The 26,949-nt window shown below is 40.6% G+C and overlaps 1 protein-coding gene across 1 annotated transcript in view; it reads right to left on the bottom strand.

The window, feature by feature from the left end:
* musk (muscle, skeletal, receptor tyrosine kinase) overlaps nucleotides 1-26,949 on the bottom strand; it is a 185,870-nt gene that overhangs the window by 125,957 nt on the left and 32,964 nt on the right. The window contains exon 5 of the mRNA XM_069922949.1: nucleotides 23,503-23,647. Coding sequence (XP_069779050.1) covers nucleotides 23,503-23,647 — 145 coding nt within the window. The remainder of the gene's footprint in view (nucleotides 1-23,502; nucleotides 23,648-26,949) is intronic.

Below are 26,949 nucleotides of genomic sequence, written 5' to 3'. Positions count from 1 at the left end.
AATGACATAGATAGGAGTAGGGATGAGGTCCTGAAGAGGGAATATAGGGAGTTAAGAAAAAAGTTAAAATGCAGGACCTCAAAGGTGGCCTGTACCACACGCCAGAGACAGTAGGAATAGGAAGTTGTGGCAGATGAATGCATGGCTGAAGATTTGGGGGAAAGGGCAGGGGGTTTCAGATTTGTGGATCATTGGGATCTCTTCTGGGGAAGGTCTGATCTGCACAAAGAGGACGGGCTGCATCTGAATTGGAAAGGGACCAATATCCTGGTGGGCAGGTTTGCAAGAGCTGTTGATGAGGATTTAATCTAGTTAGGTAAAAGGATGGGAATCAGAGTGTAAGTACAGAGATTAGGAAAGAAGGACAAAGCATGAGTTGGTGATGAAGGACAGGCAGGGGATAAAACATAAATGCAGCCCATTAGAGGGGTTGAAATGTGTCTATTTCAATACTACGAGGAAGAAAGGAGATGAGTTTAGAGCATGGATCAGTATGTAGAACCAATGTTGTGGCTGTTATAGAAATCCTTGAGGAAGGGCAGGATTGGCTGATGCAGGTACCAGGGTTTAGGTGTTTTAAAAGGAATAGGAAGGGAGGTAGGAGGTCGCATTACTGGTTAGGGATAGTATCACGGCAATAGAAAGGGAGGATGCCGCAGAGGGAGTGTCCACTGAGTTAGTATAGATGGAAGTCAGAAATAAGAAGGGAGTGCTTGGAGTACTTCCCTAATATTGACTGGCACCTACTGACTGCAAGAGGGATGGATGGGGCTGAATTTTTCAGGTGTGTTCAAGAAGGATTCCTGATACAGTATGTGGACCAGCTGATGAGGGGAGAGGCCAAACTGGATCTAATTCTGGATAATGAACCTGGTCAGATGGCAGACCTCTCAGAGGGTGTGGAATTTGGTGAGAGTTACCAAAATTCCCTGAGCTTTTGCATAGCTATGGAAAAGAATAAAAACAAAATGGGAAAGTGCTTAATTGGGAAGTGCTAATTATGATGGGATGAGGCAGGAACTAGTGAGAGTAAATTGGAAACGGTTGTTCAAGGGTAAAAACATAAAAGTAATGTGGAGGAAGTTTAGGGGCCACTTGTGCTGGGTTCAGGATAGGTTTGTTCCACCAGAACAAGGAAAAGATGGTAGGAAAAGGTAACTGTGGCTGACAAAACAGGTGAGACAACTAGTCAAGAGGAAGAAGGAAGCGTTCATTAGATCTAGGAAGCAGGAAACATGAGAAAAATATGGTATCCAGGAAGGATTTAGGAGAACTCAAAGGGGTTGAAAGGTAAGGTCAAAAGTTTGAGAGAGCCATGGTTCTCAAGGGATATTGGAAACTTGGTTCGAAAAAAGAGGGAGTACTACAATAAATATAAGAAACAGGGAAAAAAGGAAATGTTTGGGTACTATATTGAATGTAAAAAGAATCTTAAGAAAGAATTAGAAAATCTAAAAGAAGGTATGAGGTGGCTATAGCAAGAAGGGTGAAAATAAATCCAAAGGGTTTCTACAAATATGTAAATAGCAAAAGGAAAGTGAGAGACAAAATTGGTTCAATGGAGAATCAGAAAGGACAAATGTGAGTAGAGCCAAAAGAGATGGGGAAGGTCTTGAACAATTTCTTTTACTCAGTATTTACTGAGGAGAAGGATATTGAACTGTGCAGGGTAAAGGAAGCAAAGGGGGTAAATATGGAGACTATAGTGATTAAGAAAGAGGTAGTACTTTAAATGTTTTATAGAATTCTATTGGGAGTCCGTCCTCTCCTGGCGTTTTATTGTACGGTAGTTTTTTTAATATATCCTGTATTTCCTCTATTTCAAATGATTTTATCAATTTTTTTGCTCCATTTCTTGCAATTTCGGTAGTTCAGTTTTAGCTAGAAACTCATCTATTTTGTCTTCTTTCCCTTCGTTCTCAGTTCGATATAAGTGCTCGTAGAATTCCTTGAAGATTTCATTGATCTCCGTTGGGTTATATGTAATTTGTTTGTCCTTTTTCCTTGATGCCAATACCTTTCTTTTAGTTTGTTCTGTTTTAAGCTGCCAAGCTGGTAATTTGTGCGTTTTTTCTCCTAGCTCATAATATTCTGCTTTGTCTTCATTATGTTCTTCTCCACCTTGTATGTTTGTAGTGTTTCTTATTTTATTTTTATGTCCACCAATTTTCTTCTTTTTGTTGTATCTTCCCTTGTTGCTAGTTCTTTTTCTGTACTTACTATTTCACTTTCCAGCTGTTCTATTTCCCGATTGTAGTCCTTCTTCATCTTAGTTACATAGCTTATTATCTGCCCCCTGATGAAAGCTTTCATTGCAGCCCATAGTATAAATTTATCTTTCACTAATTCTGTATTTATTTCAAAGTACATTTTAATTTGGTGCTCAATTAATTCTCTAAAATCCTGTCTTTTAAGTAGCATGGAGTTTAATCTCCATCTATACGTTCTCGGTGGGATGTCCTCCAGCTCTATTGGTAATAACAGGGGTGAGTGATCCGATAACAATCTAGCTTTATATTCCATTTTCCTAACTCTCCCTTGGATGTGGGCTGACAACAGGCACAGATCAATCCTTGAGTATGTTTTACATCTACTTGAATAATATGAGTATTACTTCTCCTTTGGGTGTTGTTCCTCCATATATCCAAAAGTGGCATTTCCTGAATCGATTTAAGCATAACTTTGGCTACTTTGTTCTTTCTGCTAGTCTTTTTTCCAGTTTTGTCCATCTTTGAGTCCAAATTAAAGTTAAAGTCCCCTCCTATCAGTATTTTCCCCTGCGTATCTACAATCTTCAAAAAGATATCTTAAAGACTTATTAATTCTTCCTCTCCTGGAAGTAATGAACCAGATTGAAGAAACACAAAACATGCTAGATTCATGCAAAACAGCAATAATTACAGTAATACCAAAGACAGGGAAAGATCCACTAACACCAGCATCGTATAGACCAATATCTCTACTTAACTCAAATTATAAGATAATAGCTAAACTATTAGCAAACAGATTGGCTGACTGTGTAACAAAAATAGTAAAACTAGATCAAACTGGATTTATTAAGAAAAGACGAACAACGGACAATATTTGTAAGTTCATTAACTTAATCCATGCAGTACGAGGAAACAAGATGCCAACAGTGGCGGTTGCCTTAGGATGCAGAGAAAGCCTTTGACAGAGTAGAATGGAATTATTCATTCAAAGTACTACAGAGGTTCAACCTACCAGAGAAATATATTAATTGGATTAAAGCATTATATAAGAGACCATTGGCGAAGGTGAGAGTAAATGGATATATACCAAACCAATTTAAATTAAGCAGATCAACTAGGCAGGGATGTCCACTATCTCCCTCACTGTTCGCGTTAGCTATAGCACCCTTGGCAGAACTGATAAGAATAGAAAATAAAATAAGAGGGATAAAAATAAAAGAGAAGGAATATAAAATCAGTCTATTTGCAGATGACATCATAGTATACATAACAGAACCAGATTTATCAATAAAAGAATTATATAAGAAATTGAAGGAATATGGAGAAGTATCGGTGTACAAGATCAGTGCAAATAAAAGTGAAGCGATGCCAATGAATAATGCGGATTTCACAAAGTTTAAGAAAGAATCACCATTTAAATGGCAAACACAAGCAATCTGATACCTAGGTATTCAACTAGATAATAATCTAGGCCATCTATACAAATTAAATTATCAGCCATTAATGAAGAAATTACAAGATGACTTAAATATTGGAAAGATTTACCACTAACACTGATAGGAAGGGTAAAGTGCATCAAAATGAATATCTTCCCAAGGATACAATACCTATTTCAATCGTTACCAATTCACTTAACAGAGAAATTCTTCAATGAGCTAATTAAAATAATAAGGAAATTCTTATGGAAAAGGGGAAAACCGAGGATAGCGCTGGATAAATTGACAGAATGGTACAAACAAGGGGGCTTACAGCTACCAAACTTTAAGAATTATTATAGAGCAGCACAATTAAGATACCTATCAGATTTTTATCAAACAAGGGAAAAACCAGATTGGACCAGATTAGAGCTAGATAAAATAGGGGAGAAGGTACCTGAACATATTCTATATAAGTGCGATGAAAAGCTGGTGTAACATAGAAATTCACCAGTACTGCACCATCTGCTGAACATTTGGAAGAAGATTCACATAGAAAAGAAAAAAAAAACAAATTGGCAACTACCAAAATTAATATTAATGCAAAATCAACAGCAATGGTACACAGAAATGAATAAATGTATTCCATTGGAAAAAATAACATATAATTTAAGAAATAAGATCACAGTATTCGAACAAATTTGGGAACCGTACATGGAACACAACAGAGAGGTCCTACCGCGGACCTCCACCCCCTAAAATGACTGAATGAGAAGAAGACGAAATGAACTGACCCGGTGTGTAAAAGTAGATGATACGATTTTCTTGTTTATTTTCATTGTGTGATGACATTATTTAATGGGTTTAATGTATTGTATATGTTGAACGTTTAGTGGATGGGGAGGAGGGGTGGGAAGGAGGGAGGGAAGGGAGGGGGAAAAAGGGGAGAAAATGACACTGTGTATATTCAAGAGGGAAACGTTTGTGTGTATTTTGGTCAATATGGTTCATAGTGTGAAAAATTAAAAAAATTAAAAAGAAAGAGGTAGTACTGGAACTTTTGAAACATATAAAGGTGGATAAGTCTCCAGATCCTGACAGGATTTTCCCCAGGACCTTGAGAGAAGTTAGTGAGGAAATAGCGGAGGCTCTGGCAGTGACTTTTCAAATGTCATTAGAGACAGGTATAATGGCGGAGGATTGGCGTGTTGCACGTGTAGTTCCTTTGTTTAAAAAGGGCTTGAGGAACAAGCCTAGCAATGATCAGCTAGTAAGTTTGATGTCTGAGGTAGGTAAATTGATGGAAAGAGTTCTTAGAGATAGTATGGAGGGACAGGGTCTGATCAGGGACACTCAATATAGATTTGTGCTTGGAAGGTCATGTTTGACCGATCTTATTGAATTTTTTGAAGAGGTGACTAAGAATGTTAATGAGGGTAGAGCAGTGGATGTTGTCTATATGGACCAGTAAGGCCTTCAATAAGGTTCCGCAAGGGAGGTTAGTTAGGAAGGCAAAATTCTTGGGTATTAGTTTGGAGATAGTCAAATGGATTCAACAGTGGCTGGAAGGAAGGTGCCAGAGAGTAGTAGTAGATAGTTGTTTGTTAGGATGGAGCCCGGTGACAAGCGGTGTACCTCAGGGTTTGGTATTGGGACTGTTGCTGTTTGTCATATATATTAATGATCTGGAGGATGGGGTGGTAAATTAGTAAATATGCAGATGATACTAAAATAGGGGGAATTGTGGATGATGAAGAGGGTTTTCAAAGATTGCAGAGGGATTTAAACTGCTTAGAGGAGTGGGCATAAAAATGGTAGATGGAGTTTAATGCTGATAAGTGTGAGGTGCTTCATTTTGGAAAGAATAATCAAAACAAGACATATGTGGTAAATGGGAGGGCATTGAAGAATGCAGTGGAGCAGAAAGATCTAGGAATAACGGTGCATTGTTCCCTAAAGGTTGGAGCGCATGTGGATAGGGTGGTGAAGAAGGCCTTTAGTATGCTTGTCTATATAAATCAGTGCATAGAATATAGGAGTTGGGAAGTAATGATGAAACTGTTCAAGGCATTGGTGAGGCCAAATTTAGGGTACTGTGTGCAGTTCTGGTCACCGATTTATAGAAAGGATATTAACAAGATAGAGAGAGAGCAGAGAAGATTTACACAAATGTGGCCTGGGTTTCAGCATTTGGAATACAAGGAGAGATTGAGCAAATTAGGTCTTTATTCCTTAGAACGTAGAAGGCTGAGAGGGAATTTGATAGAAGTGTTTAAGATAATGTCTGTACCACCTAAATTAACAAAAGGAGAAGGAAATGAAAAGAATTGACTCAGTGGAATTTCTTGTTTATTTTTATTAAATGACAACATTGTTTGACTGGTTTAATGTGTCTTAGATTTTGTACTTTAAATGAATGGGGGGGGAGGTAGGGAGGGTGGGATGGGAGGAGGGAGGGGGGGAGAAAATGACACTGTATATATTTGAAAAGGAAAATGTATGTATCTTGGTCAGTGTGGTTTATGGTGTGAAAAATAAAAAATTTAAAAAAAAACTACTCTTTGCAGACGATGCTGCTTTAGTTGCCCATTCAGAGCCAGCTCTTCAGCGCATGACGTCCTGTTTTGCGGAAACTGCCAAAATGTTTGGCCTGGAAGTCAGCCTGAAGAAAACTGAGGTCCTCCATCAGCCAGCTCCCCACCATGACTACCAGCACCCCCACATCTCCATCGGGCACACAAAACTCAAAACGGTCAACCAGTTTACCTATCTCGGCTGCACCATTTCATCGGATGCAAGGATCGACAACGAGATAGACAACAGACTCGCCAAGGCAAATAGCGCCTTTGGAAGACTACCTCACAATGAAAAACCTCACAAAAATTAGTGTATACAGAGCTGTTGTCATACCCACACTCCTGTTCGGCTCTGAATCATGGGTCCTTTACCGGCATCACCTACGGCTCCTAGAACACTTCCACCAGCATTGTCTCCACTCCATCCTCAACATTCATTGGAGCGACTTCATCTCCAACATCGAAGTACTCGAGATGGCAGAGGCCGACAGCATCGAATCCACGCTGCTGAAGATCAAACTACGCTGGGTAGGTCACGTCTCCAGAATGGAGAACCATCGCCTTCCCAAGATTGTGTTGTATGGCGAGCTCTCCACTGGCCACTGAGACAGGTGCACCAAAGAAGAGGTACAAGGACTGCCTAAAGAAAGCTCTTGGTGCCTGCCACATTGACCACCGCCAGTGGGCTGATATCACCTCAAACCGTGCATTTTGGCGCCTCACAGTTCGGCGGGCAGCAACCTCCTTTGAAGAAGACCGCAGAGCCCACCTCACTGTCAAAAGACAAAGGAGGAAAAACCCAACACCCAACCCCAACCAACCAATTTTCCCTTGCAACCGCTGCAACCGTGTCTGCCTGTCCCGCATCGGACTTGTCAGCCACAAACGAGCCTGCAGCTGACGCGGACATTACCCCTCCATAAATCTTCGTACACGAAGCCAAGCCAAAGTTTAAGTTAAGTTAAGTTAAGTTAAGTTAAGATAATGAGATGGATAGATAGAGTTGATGTGGAAAGGCTTTTCCCATTGAGAATAGGAGAGATGGATACAAGGGGTCATGGGTTGAGAGTTGATGGGCAAAGGTTTAGGAGTAACATGAGGGGGAACTTCTTTACTCAGAGAGTGGCTACTGTGTGGAATGGGCTTCCGGGAAAGGTGGTGGAGGCAGGGTCAATTTTGTCATTTAAGAAAGAGTTGGATAAGTATATGGATGGGAGGGGGATGGAGGGATATGGGCAGGGTGCTGGTAAGTGGGATTAGAGGAGGGTACTTGGATCAGTGCACACTAGAAGGGTAAAATTGGCCTGTTTCCATGCTGTAATTGTTATATGTAGGATGTAGGATTAAGGCGAACCCAAGGTGCTCTATGAGTATGTGAAGAAACAGAAGGATGACGAGAATGAAGGTAGGGCTACTAAAGGATAAAGGAGGCAACATGTGCCTGGAGGCAGAGGAAGTTGAGGATATCCTAAATAAATAATTTGCTTCAGTATTCACAGAGAAAAGGACTTGATCAGGGTGATGTTGGAATAGAACAGGCTTGTGTCCTGGACAATGTTGAGATTAAGGAAGAGGAAGTATTGGATCTTCTTAAAAACATCAAGATTGTTAAGTCCCAGGGGCTGGATGTGATATACCCCAGGCTGCTGTGGGAAGTGAGAGAAGAGATAGCTGGGGCAGTGGCTATGATCTTTGAGTCCCCTTTGGCCGCAGGGGAGGTGTTGGAGGATTTGAAAATGACAAATGTAGTCCCCTTGTTTAAGATAATAGAGAGAATCCTAGGAATTATAGACCGGTGAATCTTACGCCAGTGGTGTGCAAACTACTGGAGAGGATTCTGAAGGATAGGATCTTTGAGTATTTGGAGAGTAGTCTATTCAAGGATAGTCAACATGGCTTTGTAAAGGGAAGGCCATGCCTCACGGACCTAATTGAGTTTTTTGAGGAGGTAACATGGATTTTAGCAAGGCATTTGACAAAGTCCCCCAGGGGAGAATCATCCAGAAGGTCATGAGGCACAGGATCAGTGGAACCTTGGCTGAGTGGATAAAAAGATTGGCTTGTAGGAAGAAAGCAAAGAGTAGTAATGGAAGGAAAGTATTCTGCCTGGAGGTCGATGACTCGTGGAGTGCCACAGGGATCTGTTCTGGGACCCCTGCTCTTTGCGATTTTTATAAATGACCTGCATGTAGAGGCAGAAGGATGGGTCAGTAAGTTTGTGAATGATGTGAAGGTTGGAAAAGTTATGGATGGAACTGAAGGCTGTCGAAGGTTACAAGAGGATATAGACAGGATGTAGAGATGGGTGGAAAAGTGGGAGATGGAGTCCAATCTGGATAAGTGTGAGGTGATGCATTTTGGAAGGACAAACTAGAAGGCTGAGTACAGGATTAATGGTTGGTTACTTAAGAGTGTGGATGAACAGAGAGACCTTGGGGTTCAAATCCATACATTCCTCAAGGTCACCACACAAGTTGACAGGATAGTTAAGAAAGGGATGCTGGACTTCATTAATAGGGGGATTGAGCTCAGGAGTCGAGCAGTCATGTTGCAACTCTACAATCTCTGGTCACCTCATCACAGGAAGGATGTGTAAACTATGGAGAGGGTAATGAGGAGATTTACCAGGATGTTACCTGGATTGGGAAACAAGTCTTATGAGGGAAGGTTAGCAGAGCTGGGACTTTTCTCTTTGGAGTGTGGAAGGAGGAGAGGAGACTTAATAGAGGTCTACAAGATTATGAGAGGCATAAATAGAGTGGACAGCCAGCACCTGTTTCCCAGGGCAGAAATAGCAAACACCAGAGGACATATGTACAAAATGAAGGGTGGGAAGTTTAGGGGAGAAATCAGGAGTAAATTGTGGGTGCCTAGAATGCTTTGCCAGGGATGGTGATAGTGGCTGAAACATTAGGGACATTAATAGACTCTTAGACAGGCATATGGATGGAAGAAAAGTGGAGGATTATGGGGCAGGGAGGGTTTAGTAATTTTTATTAGGAATATATGGTTCAGCACAACATTGAGGGCGAAGGGCTTGTACTGTGCTGTATTGTTCTATGTTCTATAACTCTATAAGAGTGATTACAGAGGACTTTTTCACATGCAAAGCCATGTTGATTCTCCCTAATCAGTCCCTATCTAAATACTTATATACCTGATCTCTTGGAACACCTTCCAATAACTGATGTTAAGATCACCAGCCTATAATTTCCCAGATTTTATTAGAACCTTTTTTAAACCACAGAACAACACCAGCTACCCTCCAGCATCTTACCCGTGGCTAAGGACATGTTAAATATATCTGCCAGGCCCTGGGATTTATCCACTCTTATTTGCCTTAAGACAGCAAACACCTCCTCCTCTTTAATCTGGGTGTGTTCCATGACCTCACTACTTCCAATCTAAATTTAAATTTAGACATACAACGTGGTAACTGGCCATTTCAACCCATGAGACGGTGCTGCCAAATTTACACTCAATTAACCTACACCTTTCAGTATGTTTCGAATGGGAGGAAACCAGAGACCCCAGGGAAAACCCACGCAGACACGGGGAGAACATACAAACTCTTTACAGACAGCGTGGGATTGGAACCCCAGTCCTGATCTCTGGTGTTGTAAAGGCATTGACCTAACCGCTATGCCAACTGTGCCACCCAGTCTCCTGGAAAAACACAGATGCAAAAAAGCTATTTAAATCTCCCCATCTCTTTTGGCTCCATTCATAGCCGATCACTCTGATCTCCAAGAGGACCAATTTTTTTCTCTTTTGCTCTTCATACATCTGTTGAAGCCCTTAGGATTTTCCCTCATTGTATGCCAAAACAATCTCACATATTCTTTTTGCCCCCCTGATTTCTTTCTTACGTTTTTCTTGCATTTTTATATTCTTCTATCGCATTTGCTCCTTATTCCCTATGCCTGCTACACAACACTCTTTTCTTTGTAACCAGATCTCCAATAGCCCTCAAAAGTCGTTTCTATGCCATTTAACTTCGCCTTCAATCCTTACATGAACATACAAACTCTGTGCACTCCAAAAGCCTCCCACTTACCAAGCACATCCTCTCCAGAAAACAACCTGTTTCTAATCCACATTTTAAAGATCCTTTCTCTTTTCCTCAAAATTGGCCTTTCACCAATTTAGAATCTCAACCCAAGGGTCAGACCTATCCTTATCCATAATTATCTTGAAACTAATGGCATTATGTTCTCTGGACTCAAAGTCTTCCCCTACACACAGTTCTGTCATCTGTCCTGTCTCATTCCCTAATAGGAAATTCAGTATTGCACTTTCTCTAGTTGGTACTGTCATGATAATGAATATGTATGAGATATACCGGAAGTCACGTGGTATGAGAGAGAGATAAGAACACAAGCAAGAGAACAAAGGAAACCGGAGAATAAAAAGCCACAGAGAAGTTTACCTGATAAATTTGTGTTTAATGTTTTATTAACTTCACATTTCGGGCCACAAATGTGACATTGGCGACGAGGATGAAAGAAGCTTGAAGAAAATTAAAGACTAAACAAGATTACAGAGGATTACAGACAACTTCAAGGTGATAAGAATTTTCTCTTTGTCTCAGTACTTTTGGGGCTGGAATATTTCCTCATGGCTGGTGCAGACAGTGACTTTCTAACACATAGTGGAATTGCTCATTTTGACCCAACGGGTGATGCAAGCACTGCAAGTGTGAAGTGGAAGGCATGGCTGGAAGAATTTGAATCCTACGCCGACAGTCGTGGCCTATTTCTAGATACCGGTACAGTTGAACAAAAAGTGCAGAGAAGGGCGTTACTTCTTTTCACTGCTGGACCCTCAGTTCGGGAAACATTTAAGACACTTTTGAATACTGGAAGAAAGGATGAGTACCGGAAAGCGATAGATGCATTAAATGCACACTATGTAGTGACACCGAATGCTACATTTCAACGCCATTTGTTTCGGAGAACGAGACAAGAAGATGGCCAGACAATTGCTCAGTACGTGACGAGACTACGCCAGCTAGCTGTTGGATGCAATTACATGCCAGCTGATTTGGACAACCAATTACTGGATCAAGTCGTACAGCACTGCAGATCAGATAAACTCAGAAGACGTCTACTGGAAAGAGGGAGTGAGTTGGAACTCACCGATGCTTTAACCATTGCTGCTGCATTAGAGGCTGTTGAAGGGCAATTTCATACCATGACCCTGAAAGACAACTCAAGCCAGCAAATTAAGAGGCTCTCACATCGCCATAACCAGCCAAGATATATGCCGACACATGACGTGGAGTGTTATCGATGTGGAAACCGAGGTCACTTTGGAAAAGACCCATATTGCCCGGCCAAAGGCAAAGTTTGCAGAAAGTGTGAAGGTAAGGACCACTTTGCAAAGAAGTGCAAAAGCAAGTCCAATGCAGACCAGAAGAGGAAGAGTACAACTTCCAAAGGCAAAGCCTGGGGGAAAGGAAAGTATCCTGGAAAGAAAGATACCATTCGCCAGATAGACGGTGACGATGATGATACCCAGGAGGAACAGAGTTGTTACCAATTTACGTTGAATGAAGTACATCATGAGAAGGTCCCAGTGATCATTGGTGGAGTGTCAGTGCAGGTCATTGTAGACTCAGGCAGTGACAGTAATGTGATTGATCGACATTTATGGGAGAAGTTGAAAAGGAAAAAGATCATCTGTACCTCAAAGAAGTGTTCCAAGAAACTGTATCCATACACAGCAAGCAAGCCATTGCAGACCATTGGATGTTTTACTGCAACTGTTGAAGCTGGAGATAAGTACACCGAAGCAGAGTTTATGGTCATAGAAGAGAGAGGAGAACCATTGCTGAGTAGAAGCACAGCGCAAGACCTGGCAATACTTCATATTGGAGCTTGTGTCAATTCAATTCAGTCATACGAGGATATGAAGCAAGAATTCCCCGCAGTCTTCCAAGGAGTAGGAAAGCTGAAAGGTCGACAATTGAAGCTAGCGGTAGATGAAACAGTCAAACCCAAGGCATAACCAATGCGCCGAACTCCGTTTGGACTTCGTGGGAAAGTCGAAGACAAAATTAAAGAATTGATGGAACAAGACATTATTGAACCGGTGGAACATTCGACACAATGGGTCAGTCCCGTAGTGATTGTGCCCAAACTAAAGGGTGACATAAGACTATGTGTTGACATGAGAATGGCCAATGAAGCTATAATTAGAGAACGACACCCTATACCAACAGTGGAGGAAATACTTCAAGAACTAACTACCAGCAAGGTATTCTCAAAAATTGATCTGAAATGGGGCAATCATCAATTAGAGCTGGATCCAGGTTCCCGAGATGTAACTACATTTGTGACTCACTGTGGATTGTATCGTTACAAGAGACTATCATTTGGAATTAATGCAGCTTCGGAGATCTACCAGTATGAAATCCATCGAGTGATTCAAGGCATTCCTGGAGTTGCCAACATTTCTGACGACATCATAGTCCATGCACCAACGAAGGAAGAGCATGACAAACGGTTGAGGCATGTATTATCTAGACTACAGGAGGCAGGCCTTACCGTGAATGGAAACAAGTGCCAGTTCGGTGTGTCAGAAATAGACTTCATGGGACACAGACTTACACAGGAAGGACTAAACCCTGCAGAGGCCAAGGTGAAAGTTATTGAAGAGGCACGTGCACCTCAGAACGCAACAGAGGTGAGGAGTTTCCTAGGATTAGTCAATTTTTGTGCAAAGTTCATTTCTAATTTTGCTACAGTGGCAGAACCACTAAGGAAACTAACCAGGAAAGGTGTACCATTTCATTTTGGATCTGAGCAGAAGAAAGCGTTCACAGCACTGAAGCAAAGCCTGACAGATGCAAAAACTCTTGGATATTACGATCCGGCGGCATCAACCAAAGTCATAGCAGATGCCAGCCCTGTTGGTTTAGGAGCCGTGTTGGTCCAGATGCATGATGGAGGACCAAGAATCATTGCCTATGCCAGCAGATCATTATCAGATGTGGAGAGAAGATACTCTCAGACAGAGAAAGAAGCACTCGGACTTGTATGGGCCTGTGAGAGGTTCCATGCATATTTATACGGCATTGAATTTGAACTCATCACAGATCATAAGCTCAGACTACAACCCTACAAATATAAAGTAATCCACATTTCAGGGAAAACAAACATTGCAGATCCGCTGTCCAGATTGGTGAAGGATGGAGGTCCACAATCCAAGTCAGAATTGGGAACAGAAACAGAGAGCTTTGTATGCTTCGTAGCTATTCAGGCGACACCGAAAGCTATGACTACGAAGGAAGTCGAGAGAGAATCCGAACGTGATCCAGAACTCAGGGAAGTAAGAGAATGCATACAGAGTGGACAATGGGACAAGTGTACTCACAAAGCTTACATTCCCATTAGAGACGAACTTTGTTGCATCGGACAGTGTGAATTAAGAGGTTGCAGATTGGTGATTCCGCAAAGATTGAGACCGAAGATCGTATCCTTAGCGCATGAAAGACACCTAGGTATTGTTGGTACCAAGCAAAACCTCAGGACCAAGGTATGGTGGCCAAGTTGTGATAAAGACGCAGAGAAATTTGTTAAAACTTGTCACGGATGTCAAATCACAAGTAGGAGTAATCTGCCAGAACCGATCCGGAGTACGCAATTTCCGACAGGACCATGGATCGACGTAGCTGTTGATTTTCTTGGACCTTTACCAACGGGTGAATCAATTATGGTAGTGATAGATTACTACAGCAGATACTATGAGTACGTGGTGTTGAAGTCAACAACCACTGAAAAAACAATACAAGCATTAGCAGAGATATTCGCAAGATATGGATTACCTGTTACATTATACTCTGACAATGGTCCACAATTCATTTCAGAGACATTTACGGATTACATGAGGACCACAGGTATCCACCATCATAAAGTAACTCTGAAATGGCCCCAAGCCAACGGAGAAGTAGAGAGACAAAATCAGTCCATTGAAAAACGATTGAGGATTGCACACGCAGAAGGACAAAATTGGCGAGAAGCATTGCTATCTTATGTGGCGGTCTATCGAGCAACGCCTCATGCAATCACTGGAAAAAGTCCTGCAGAAGCATTTTTTGGGAGAAAAATCCGCACAAAAATGCCAGAAATAAAGGAAATCCAAGACGACCAGGAGATGAGGGACCACGATGCTGAAAAGAAAGGTGCAGCAAAGCTGTACACAGATTCGAAACGTGGAGCCAAGTACTCAGACATCATGCCAGGAGATAATGTTCTAGTGAGGCATGAAACTGGTGGTAAGCTAGACACACCTTATTACCATCAACCCTATACTGTCGTATCCAGAAGTGGCAGTATGGTGACAGTCAAGTCTCCGACTGGAGTCCTGTATAAGAGAAATGTATCAAGTGTAAAAAGGTACCAGTCCAGAGATACATCGAGCGAAGAGGTTGAAAGGATAATACGAGATGCTGAAACTGAGAGACCTGATGATGTTCCAGAGGCAGTTACCAGCACTCCTGATGAAGTGACTAGAGCGCCAGAAACACCCGAAGCCGTGGCGAGCAGTATTTCCGACGCTGAGAGTGAACAACCGAGAAGCGACGACAATATCGCAGGCAGGCCGAAACGAAACCGGAAAGCGCCCAAACGATACGAAGACTTTGTGCCATAGTTTTGATAAAAACTTTGGGACAGTATTTTAATCTTATATCATAAAGTGCATGTATGAATGCTGTAGGAAGTAAATTTTATGTAGTTGAGTTATAGTATTACCATTAGTTACGATGTTTGTATGTTTCCGAGGGATATTGATAAGTGAAGGTAAAGTTTATTTCTGATTAAAGGAGGGATGTCATGATAATGAATATGTATGAAATATACCGGAAGTCACGTGGTATGAGAGAGAGATAAGAACACAAGCAAGAGAACAAAGGAAACCGGAGAATAAAAAGCCACAGAGAAGTTTACCTGATAAACTTGTGTTTAATGTTTTATTAACTTCACATTTCGGGCCACAAATGTGACAGGTACCTCTACATATTGATTTGGAACTAGAATCAGAATCAGGCTCATCATCATGAACATGTATCACAAAATTTAGAAAACTTTCCTGAACACACTTGACAAACTCTAAACCATCCAGCCCTTTTACAGTATGGGAGTCCAATCGTATGTGGAAAGTTAAAATCACTTACTATCTCAACTTTGTTTCCTGCAACTATCTGTTACCTCTGCAGATTTGCTCCTCCAATTCTTGCTGACTGTTGGTTGGTCTATAAAACTACCTCAATGATATTATCATTCCTTTCCTGTTGCTCAGTGGTTAGAGCACTGGTCTTGTAAATCAGGGGTTGTGAGTTCATTCCTCACTGGGGCCTCATTTCTGTGAGGATCGCTTGACAAAGTGGTGACTCTCAGTCTTCCTTACGATATACAAAGTTAAATAATTTCGTGTATGTTATATTCTAAATGTAGTGTTATGTGACAATAATGGAACCTTTACCTTTATATAGCCTCAGTAAATGAGCTCTCTAGACTGTCCTGTCAGCACTGCTGTGATATTTTTCCGACTAACGATGCCATCCCTCCCCCTTTCATCTCTGTGAGACTATAACGTTGAAACAATAGAACCCTGCCACATTGAGCTGCAGTCTTGCCCCTCCTGCAATCGTTTCACTAATAACCACAATGTCAAAATTCCACATGCCAATCCACGCTCTAAACTTGACTGTCTTTCCTACAATCCACCTTGCAATGAAATAGACACACGTCAGGACATTTTTCCTATCATGCACAATCCTTTCATTTCTATCTTTATATGCAGTTTTAACATAATCTCCCCCTCCCCCACCCCCACTCCACTAACTGCTGTGGGATGAGAGACCTCAATTCCATGATGAGTGAGGAAATCTCTGATTTCTCTTCAGAACAGAGAAAGTTATAGGAAAGTCTCATCAAGGGATTTGAGTAGGAGAGAAAAGAAGTCTTTGGATCAGCTGGGAAGTCAGCAAGGGCAAGGATGGTGGCTGGCTGTCAAAAGAAGCAAGGGGAAGATGAGGAGAATTTACTTTGAACAGGCTGGGTAGTTGGGTAGAATATTCAGGTGGAAGGAAATTCAAAAGATAATTTGAGAAATACACGAAGAGGGAATCTTTGAGAGAAGCACCATGGTTTAATTGGACAGCTTTTTCAAAGGGCAAGTGTGATAAACCGGGGTCACATTGCTCACTAATGCCTCATCCGGTTTTAACAACAGGTTGGAAGCAAATTCTTACATCAAAATCCTTGTCATTATTTTTTTTTCAAAATTTTTGCTAAAATACGTTCTGATTTTGGTTCCATCATCAAGGCTGCGGACAACTCTCCAGAATTGGCTCAACCATTTTACAAGGCTTCAGCATAAATTTTTTGTTGCTATCATTTTTGGAGGTCAGAGTTGAATCTGGTTCTCTGGAGCTGATTGGCAACAGCTCTACTATGTGCACTACTCTGACAAAAGCATTAATTGCTGGAGAACGATTTTAGCAAGAAGTGCCAATTCACCTCAATGACACTGAAGCTAAAAGGGTACATTACATCACCTAGTTGCATGGACCAGGTCTGAACTCCTGCCCATGCAGAATATTAAGGAATATTCAGATTGCAGTCTTTATGATAAGATGTGCAAAGCCGAAAGGGTATGTTTAGTGGGGAGGGGGGTTTCACAAAATAAAGGGGCATAATCTTAATATTAATGTCAGACTCTTTATGGAAAAATCAAAAATCGCATTAAAGAGTGGAAATCTGGAATCCTTTTCCTCTAAAAAGCTCTTGGTCTGTAAACCTCAAGACCCCGAGACTGAAGGATTCTGATTATTCTGATGGTATTAAAAGATTTTGTATCAACGGGGCTGAAATTCAGATTAGCCACCATCTAATTGAATGGGAGGACAGGTTTGAGGGACAAAATAGCCTATTCCCCTTTCTTTCTTTCAAATTTGGGGAGATGGTAAGGAAATGTAATGCAGTGATTCCAGACAGGCACATGGTTCTGTTCTCTCAGCTCAATGAGGTCTCTGCTCTGCTGAATTTACTAATTTTACTGATTTGGACCAACTATTAAGCTGCGGAAGTTTTGACTTTAGAATTATAATTTCTTGTGAATGAACACTTCTTATGTAAAGTAAGCGAGTTCATCAAGGTGATTCACACAGCATGAAAATCTCATTCCACAAGATACATTTAATATGAACAAGTTGAGGATACCTTTGACGTCCTGCAGAGTTTCACTTCCTTCTATCATCATAAAGAAACAAGGAGTACGTTACAATGAAAAAAATCTTCCAGTTTGGCAGAAGAAATAAGGTTAATAGCGAGCACTTGAATAAATACTGTTAATAAAACCACAGGTGCAAGCCCATAAGTGAAATATTAGCTCGCATACACTTAATCACTAATGTATCTATTATTCATCCTTAACATTACATCCTGAGATAATATGGTTTCACATTAGTTTGCTGATGTCAGAAAGTGTTCATTCATCATGGATGACTTGGAATTGGTGCACAATGCAGAGGATGCAGATGATATACCTTAGTGGTTATTGGGGTTGAACAGATAGTAAATCTCTTGGAGATCAGATATTGAAAGTGTTGGTATAATCCAGAGGAAATGACAGAGCTGATGATGACTCTCAGTATAATGGACCATAATGGAATAGGTGCTCAGTGTTTTGCGGAGACTTGAGATGATACTGATGGTAAGAATATATCCTGTCAACACAGCCAAGCAGTCAGTTTTGAGGCTTAAAGCAAATGGAGAGCAAGCAAGCTAATTGCCAGCCTAGCAAATTATTCATGAGTATTTTCACAAGGCAAATATTAGCAGCTATGTGTTAATGATGGTTATTGGTATTAACCCTCTTGATCTCTCCAACCCAGTTTTGAAGTGAACAGTGAGAGGATTCAGCGTTTTGTTGAGATGATGGTTTTGCTGCAGGTCATAAGTTTATCTGAGTTATGACTTAATTAAGTTGTTAATCAGAACTGACAAGAGGTGATTGACCAGTATGTTTGTCTTTTCACAAAAGCTGTTCGAGTTTCTTTTACGGCATTTTCAACTGTTGTTCATGAGATTTCTCCATGCACAGTATTTAATTTAAAGACAGATGCTGACATGAAAAAGTATCAGCACAACCCTTTGAAAAACAATAAAGACACACAAGAGACTCCAGTTGGTGGAATCTGGAACAAATGACAACTGCTGGAGGAATTCAGCAGGTCAAATAACAGGAGGAGAAAAAGATTGGTTGGCGTTTTGGGATGGAAGCCTTCATTAAGACTGAGAAACAGTGTTGCACAGAAGAACTTTGTGTTAACATGGTATTGGCCAATCCTGTGTACCTTTCTGAGTGAGTTAAGGCTCAATAATAAGGTACGGACTTCTTAGTTCAAGATTTTTGTGCACATTACTATTGTTTCTATCTCATCAGTGGCAATATAACTCTCAAAGATCCTTCCTGGAAAGTAAGTTGGCACTGTGGCTCAGCCAGTGGAGCTGATGCCTCACATGGCCAAAGGCCTGGATTTAATCCTGAGCTCAGCTACTGTCTATGTGGAGTTTGCATGTTCTGCATGTAAATACATCGATTTCCTCTGGGTGTTCCAGTTTCCTTCCACACCCCAAAGTCTTTGCACACCATCAGAGAGTTTTATCAAGTTCCATTTAAAGTCAAATAGGCAGCACGGTTGGCATAGCAGTTAGTGCAACATTATCACAGGACCAACAACCTGGTTTGACCCTGCTTAAAACAAAATCAAACCCATGACTTGGCTTGTAGCAAGCAGGAGGAATCAAAAGAGAAGTTGTTGAGGGTAAAAACATCTTACAAAGTACCAGATTAGAGAGAAAGTTCACAAGCATTTTAAACAATACACGGAAACAACAGCTAACATTGTAGATGATGCTGCAACACTCCCAAGGAGCTGTATCAAGATTGCAGACATTGGTGTCATCATGAATGTGTTCAATGACTGTAAGTTCTCTGGCATGGTGTGGTATTGACAGATGGACATCCTGAGACTGTGGTACTGTTAATGGAAGTATCCAAAAACATATCCCTATTGGGAGCAAATCAGCTGGAGGCTCTCTCATGTCCAATGTAGAAAGTTGGGTGTTCAAGTCCAACTCCAGAGATGTTAGTACAAAAACATTTGTCATCCTATGGGAAGTGGATTTTCCATATACACAAAGTGCTTTCAAACTGAAGCAAACAAATGAGAGAGCCTGTACTCTGCCATGCCCTCTTTTAGATTGCACTGCTAATATAATAGCTCAGATGAACATGGGTGGGAGAAGCTTTAAGAATGAGTCGTTGATATGATGTAGCCAGAATTTTGGAATCAATGCTGACTAAAAGAAAACCATGAATACAACATGCATATGCAGAGAGCAGTAAGATGGGAAGGAGTGAGATGCAAAGAGAGCCAAACTATCCATTCTGGATAGTTATTTAAGCATAAAGAGACCAATGCTAAAGTAAGCCAAGTCAGACTAAAATGGGCAGGCTCGATAAAGAACAATTATTTGAATAGAACATGGAATATCATAGCACAGAGGAGGAAGAGGGGAGAAGAGTGCTTGATTATTAGAGGATTACAAATAAGAAAGGGTAATCATCTTATTTTAATTCATGCACCCCCAAGAGATCCTGATATTGTCCCATTGCATCATGCATCTTAAATTATTCCAATATCTTTGCTTTGACTCTCTAACGATGCTCTGTATCCTTCAATTCCACATTACTGAATGTCAGTGCCCCAACCCCCAGAACTACTCTTTCCTTCTTTAGAAAGTGGGGTTTTTTTGAACTAAGATTATTGTCTCATCATCATCTTCATGGCTGTCAGTTCTACATGGTTAGATGCCTCAAAAATAAACCAGGTAATTACAGGCCAGTGAGCCTCATGTTAGTGGTAGGTAAATTATTGGAGGGTGTTCTGAGAGATTGAATATACATGTATTTGGACAGCCAGGGACTGATTAATGATAGTCAGCATGTTTTTTTTTTCCATGGTAGGCCATATTTAATGATTTTTATAAAGTTTTTCATGGAGGTTACCAAGAAAGTAGATGAAGGAAAGGCTGTGGTTGTTGTCTTTACGATCTTGACAAGGTCCCACACGGGAAATTATTCAGAAGGTTCAGACAATAGATATCATGGAGAGGTGGTAAATTGGATTTGAAACTGTATGGGAGAAGTCAGAGGATGGTAGTGGATGATTGCTTCTCAGATTGGAGGCCTGTGACTAATGGTATGCCTCAGGGATCAGTGTTGAGACCATTATTGTTTGTTGTATATATCAATGATCTGGATGACAATGTGGAGAATTTGATCAGCAAATTTTCTGATGACACAAAGATAGGAGGTGTTGTGGACAGCGAGGAATATTTTCAAAGCTTGCAGAGGGATCTGGACCAGCTAGAAGAATTGGCCAAAAAATGGCAATTGGAGTTTAATGCAGACAAGTGTGAGGTGATGCATTTTGGAAGGGCAAACTAAGGTAGGAGATATACACTAAATGATAGGGCACTGAGGAGTGCGGAGGAGCAGAGAGATCATTATTCCCTGAAGGTGGCATCGCATGTGGACAGATTTGTAAAGAAAGCTTGTATCTTAGCCTTTATAAATTAAAGTTTTGAGAATAATATTTGGGATATTATGTTGAAGTTATTTAAGACATTAGTGAGGCCAAATTTGGAATATTGTGTACAATTCTGGGTGCCTAACTACATGAAGGATATCAATAAGATTGAAAGAGTGCAGAGAAGATTTACTAGGAAGTTGTTGAGTCTTCCGGAGTTGAGTTACAGGGAAAGATTAAATAGGTTAAGTCTTTATTCCTTGGATCGAAGAAAAATGAGGGGAGATTTGATAGAGATTCACAAGATTTTAAGAGGTATAGAGAGAGTGGATACAAATAGACTTTTTCCATTTAGATTAGGGGAGATAAATACGGGAGGTCGTAGTTTTAAATTGAAGGAGGAAAGGTTTGGGGGGAACATTAGGGAGAAGCTTAGGGAGAAATAGTGGGAGTGTGGAATGAGCTGCCATCTAATGTGGTGAAAGCAGGCTCAAGAATAAAGAATAAATGGGATAGGTACATGGATGGGAGAGTCCTGGAGGGTTATGGAATGGGTACAGTTCAGTGGGACTAGGGAGATGATGGTTGGCACAGACTAGAGGGGCCAAATGCCCTTTTTTCTGTGCTGTAGTGTTCTATGGGTGGTCATTGTCATCAGTCAGTGGGTAAGCTGGGAAAAAACTTCCCTGATGATATTTATTTCCACAGGCAGCGAGTATATTAATTAACAGATATTTAAGGAGATATCCGTGAGGGGAGAAAGGAATAAAATGATGGGCTGATTTTCTGTGAGTAAGAGTGATAGGTAGAGGCCTGTATAAAATAGAAAATGCACTGTCTTCACTGCAAGGCTTATTTCTGAGCTTCTGTCATCTCTGTGGAGGTAGGTTTGTGATGCTGCAACTTTTTAGATGCCTCTGTCCTCTGAGTAAGGCTGATCTTTCACACCCAGAAAAATAAATAGTTCTGTGTATTTTTAACATATTGGAAGCAGTGCACAAAGTTTGAGGTGATGAAAAAAGGTATACGTTTCTGAGTATAGATACCATTCATAATGAATACAAAATAATATCAACAGACATGCATTAGCACTTAAGAGCCCATGTGTTCTTAACCCTCCTTGCTAATAGCACGCCACATTCAAAACGAGCAGAATCTAGCAAGCAACAAATTCAGGGCCCGTGGAAGCTTCAGAACTCTTGCTTGTGCAACAAAAGCTTCTTATTGGGAGAAGTGAACATGCAATTAAATGCAAACAGCAAAGTGTTTTGGCTACTAGAACTCCAAAATGAAACAGAAAATCCTGGGAGTGCTCAGCATTTCTGCCTTATTTTGTTCGGTTATCCCTTTTATCATTTGATCTCTCCTCAGTCTTCTATGTCAGAACCTTGCATTTTGTGGACACGCTTCTTCTCTGCATTTTGAAAAATATTTTATTTACATCTCTGAAGAAAGGGCATTGGTGTAAAATGAGAACTCTGTTCCTCTCTCTCCATAGATGCTGCTGAGTATTTCCAGAATTTTCTGTTTTTACGTTCAAGCTTCTCTCATCTGTGCTCTTTTACAGTTGAGCACAGACTTGCAAACTGGAGCTTTGAGTATATTTTCCCTTTAAACAAATGTCTATTAAGAGTTCTCCCCAGTCAGGTGTGATTCTATATTAGTAGCACCAGTCACAGCACACTTGCATTGAGCTTATCAGCAAAATACCTCTTTCAGTTGCATTTGTCATGTTAAAATCTGCACAATGAATAGGGGAGAAAAGCAAATAAATATCGGAAAATAAGCTGTCGTGCAAACAAGATAACCACATTCGCAGAAAGAAATGCTGCAATGGTGGAGAGGTTTTTTTTTAATGTTGTTGACTATTGATTATCCAATTAATGATTTTAACCAGGAAGATGCTGTTGGAAAATTCAACAGCAGTTGGGATTTATAAAGCGCTTTTTAACAGAGGGAAATGAGTCAAGGCATTTGCAGGATTATTAACAGAGAAACTCTATGGAGGGTTAGGAATTTTAGGGTGGCCAATCCAAAGGAGGATAAAGTGTGCTTGCAGTTGTTGTTTTTACGACCATGTCCTCCTTAAAATGGCCAACCTAGGATCATCAAATGGATGGTTAAGTAGCTAGATTTCAAATAAGTGTCTTTAAGAAGAGGGAGATGCAAAGGCAGAGAGATTCATGGAGGGGATTTCAGGCTTAGTCGGCTGAAAGCACGGCTGCCTAGCATGGAGTGATTCAAAGATTTTATTTGGAAGATGACTTCCTAATGCTGGCGTTATACTTGTTAGATTTCCATTGTCAGAAATTTCTATGATTCAGAATTTACAGTCAGTTATTCCAGGAATCTTCAGATCCCTTTTCCAAAAGCTGAAATGATGACTAATGTAAGCAGTATTGAGTAGTGAAAAATTTGGTACTGTCTGCATGGGTCTGCATCTGTGACACAGTCTGTGACTGTGTGTATGTCTATGATTTTGTTTGTGTCTGTGACTTTGTGCAAGTTAATTGTTCAGAAATATTTGCGGTAAAATGATCCTCAACCACATTAGCTGAAAGTAATTTTAATAAAGGTGTTAATCCATTTCTCTTTTAAGTCATTTAACACATTAATTAATTTGAAAGAGATCAATTAAACATGGACTCGATGGGATCATTATTTCTTGAGTTATTGTTCTTTGTTACTAGACCTACCCTGCACCTCCAGAGCTGCAGATCTGGAATACTCGAAGCCCAGGCTGTTTCTTGCCAAACATTGATATTTTCCTGCATCTTCAAGCTGAACATTGCGAATTCTTAAGTTCCCAGACTCAAGGACAGAAGTTCGAGGCTGGTCATTCTGTGAACAAATATTACATTACTTTCACGTTATAAACAAAACAAGAGCTAGAAAATCTTATACATGGCACTCAATTCATATTTTGAAGTCACTCACTGAATAACCATTTGCAGGTGGGCCATGAAGGATGCAGACTACTTAAGCAGAGAAAGGCAGGAGAGGCATACAGCAGCACAATTTAAGAAGAAATAGCTTAACTTGGACTAACACCATGAACACAAGGTATGAACCCTCCCAAAAGTCAAACCCTTATAAGTTTTCTCTGCAGAGATATGGAAAGTGGAATGTGATCTTGGAACTATGTCACAAGGAGGATTTTCCAACCAAGTGAAGTTTGGCTGATCTCTGTTGGATATCTACTATACTTGGCAAAGCTGTGAAACTTATCAAACAGGAAGTTAAAAATAATGCCAACTTCATCCCTGGCTCTCACACATCTTCTCACCCTGATTTGATGCCTTATTCCTCCCGTTATCAGCCCCAAATTCCAGTCCCATTGATGGCAAGCCAATGCCCTGATTCTCCATCCTTTATTGTCTTCATTTTCCTCTCAATCTGACTCTCCCTTCCCCCTCTCCTGTGGCTCTTTTCATGATGCTCCAGAACCTTGTCCATCTGGCGACATGCCCAGAAAATGTCCAGGAGGAGCACATTTAACTCTCTTGTATTGGTTTGGACCATGTTCAAAATACGATATTTGTCTGAGAGGGTCCTCACATTGTCCATAAATTCATACCACATGGACAATAGGCCATTCAGTCCCCCACATCCATGCCTACCATTTGGACTTGATAGAGGTGTTTAAGATTTTAAAAGAGACAGACAGAGTAAATGTGGATAGGCTTTTTTCAATTAAGAAAGGGGGAGATTCAAACTAGAGGAGATGGTTTAAGATTGAAGGGGGAAAATTATAAGGGGAACATGAGGGGAAATTTCTTTACGCAGAGGGTGGTGGGGATGTGGAATGAGCTTCCAGCAGACGTGGTCGAGGCGGGATCATTGGTTACATTTAAGGAAAGACTGGATCGTTACATGGATAGGGAGGGACTAGAGGGGTATGGACCGGGTGCTGGTCAGTGGGACTAGGAGGGTGGGGATTTGCTACGGCATGGATTAGTAGGGCTGAACTGGCCTGTTCTGTGCTGTAAGTGGTTATATGGTTATATGGTTAAACCAATATTATTTTGCCTGCTCTCCTACCATCTTCCTCCCAGATTTGCTCTCTCCATCCATTGTTTCTGGTTCAAATTCTTAGGAGTAAATATCTCCACTGACCTGAACTGGTGCTTCAAATTTATTGTCAGAGTACATACATGACATTATGTATAAGTCTGAGATTATTTTTTTCCTGTGGGCATGGCAAAATTTATATTTATGTAAAAACACAATGCTGGAGAAACTCAGCAGGTCAAATGGTGTACTTTATATAGAAAAGATAAAGGTACATAACCAACATTTTGGGCTTGAGCCCTTCATTAGTAACTATAAACGGTACACACAAAGAAATATACGTATTATAAAAGAGGGAAATATAAACAGAGAAAGAAAAAGTAAACCAACTGAATGCAGAGTTTCTGCAGACTCCTGAGGAAGTAGAGGCACTAACATGCTTTCTTCATGATGAGAATGGGTTTAGGAAAGGTTCTCCAAGATAGTAACACCCCCCACCCCCAAGAATTTACATTTGCTCACCCTCTCCACCTTGGAGCTCCCAATGATCAATGGATCGTACACCTCTGATTTTCCTTTCCTAAAGTCCATAATCACCTCCTTGGATTTGGTGACATTGCGTGAGAGGTTGTTGTTAATACACCATTCAGCCAAGTTTTCAATCTTCCTCCTGTAAGCTGACTCATTGCCCTATTTACACAACTAAAGTAAATCTTGCATTTATTGATGTGAAGGTTAAGAAAATGCACCAAAGCCTCAACTTTCTTAGAAGATTGAGGAAGTTTGACATGTCTTCCTTGTCCCGCAACAACTTTTTCAGGTGCACCCATTGCAGCGAGATGCATCTCAGCATTGTATGAGAGCTCTCTGCACAAGATCGGAAGAAACTACAAAAGGTGATGAATGCAACTCAAAGCATTATACAAATTTCTCTTTCCTCCATGGACTCCTCCTACATCTCCCACTGCCTAGAAAACATACTGAAAGACCCATCGCACCTAGGACATACAGTCTCTTCTCCCTCCTCCCATTATGGAAGCATGCACTAAATGGTTAAAAAACAGTGTCTTCCCTGCAGCCATCACAGTCTTGATGAAGCCCACAACAGTGCCCTAATGCTGCCCTTGCTTGGTGCTAATTGATCTTCATTTTCATTGTAATCCTTTACTCAGTAAATTGTACTTTTTTTAAAGCTATATTAATGTTAAAGACAGCCTGTTAGTCTATTTGCAGAATAATCCTTCTAACTGTACTAGATATTTTCTGACAAATAAACAAACTTTCAATTTCTAGACTATTCAGAAGAAATAAGATGCTTTTAAACTCAGATTCAGAAGGGTTTCCATCATTTCAGGTTTACTGCCTAACACCACTGCAGTGAGTTGCCATCACAAAAACCAACCTCCCCTCCATCGATTTCAACTTCTCCTCCTACTGCTTTGGGAAAGCAGCCAATATATTAAAGGGCACATCCCATCCCAGCAAGAAGATATAGCACGTGAGTTCAAAAACATGCACCTTAAGATTTAAGGGCAATTTCTTTTCTTCTGCTAACAGACTCTTGAATGGATCTCCCATCAACATAAAATTATCCTTTCCCCTGTCTTACTGTATTTTTCTCTTTAACACTATGTTCTGCACTTATATTTTATTATAACACAATGATTTTTTATTCTTGCATTTCCTTCTGTACTCAGATGACTCGGCTGGATACCACACAAAAGGAAGTTCGTCACTGTATCTCAGTTTATGTGATAACAATTGAATTCAACTCAATTCAATCTTGGTTGTATGGCCCTATCCCCAGTCCTACCCTCACCTCTGTCAAGTTGAAGAAGGTCAAAACCATATGAGGCATAAACTAATGTTCCATATGCTCTCTCATGTGAGGATCCTGAGAGATCAATTTATCAAAGAAGGGTCCAGAATTTTAATCACATACTGCAACAGCCAAGCAATGGTTTTGAAACCACAAGTTGATCAGTGGAATTGTTTGCTATATCTGCATATGTACAATACAACACTGTAAAGGCTAAAACCTTGTGATTTTGATTCTTAGTTAATTTTGTGCCTGTCTCTTTAAGAGAACTATTGTTTGTAGGGTGACTAAGATGTAATATGTTGTAATATCT

Source organism: Narcine bancroftii, chromosome 1 (genome assembly GCF_036971445.1).
Source record: "Narcine bancroftii isolate sNarBan1 chromosome 1, sNarBan1.hap1, whole genome shotgun sequence".
NCBI lineage: Eukaryota > Metazoa > Chordata > Chondrichthyes > Torpediniformes > Narcinidae > Narcine > Narcine bancroftii.
Note: the sequence above shows the minus strand (reverse complement) of the source record. Positions and strands in the feature narration are given on the sequence as shown.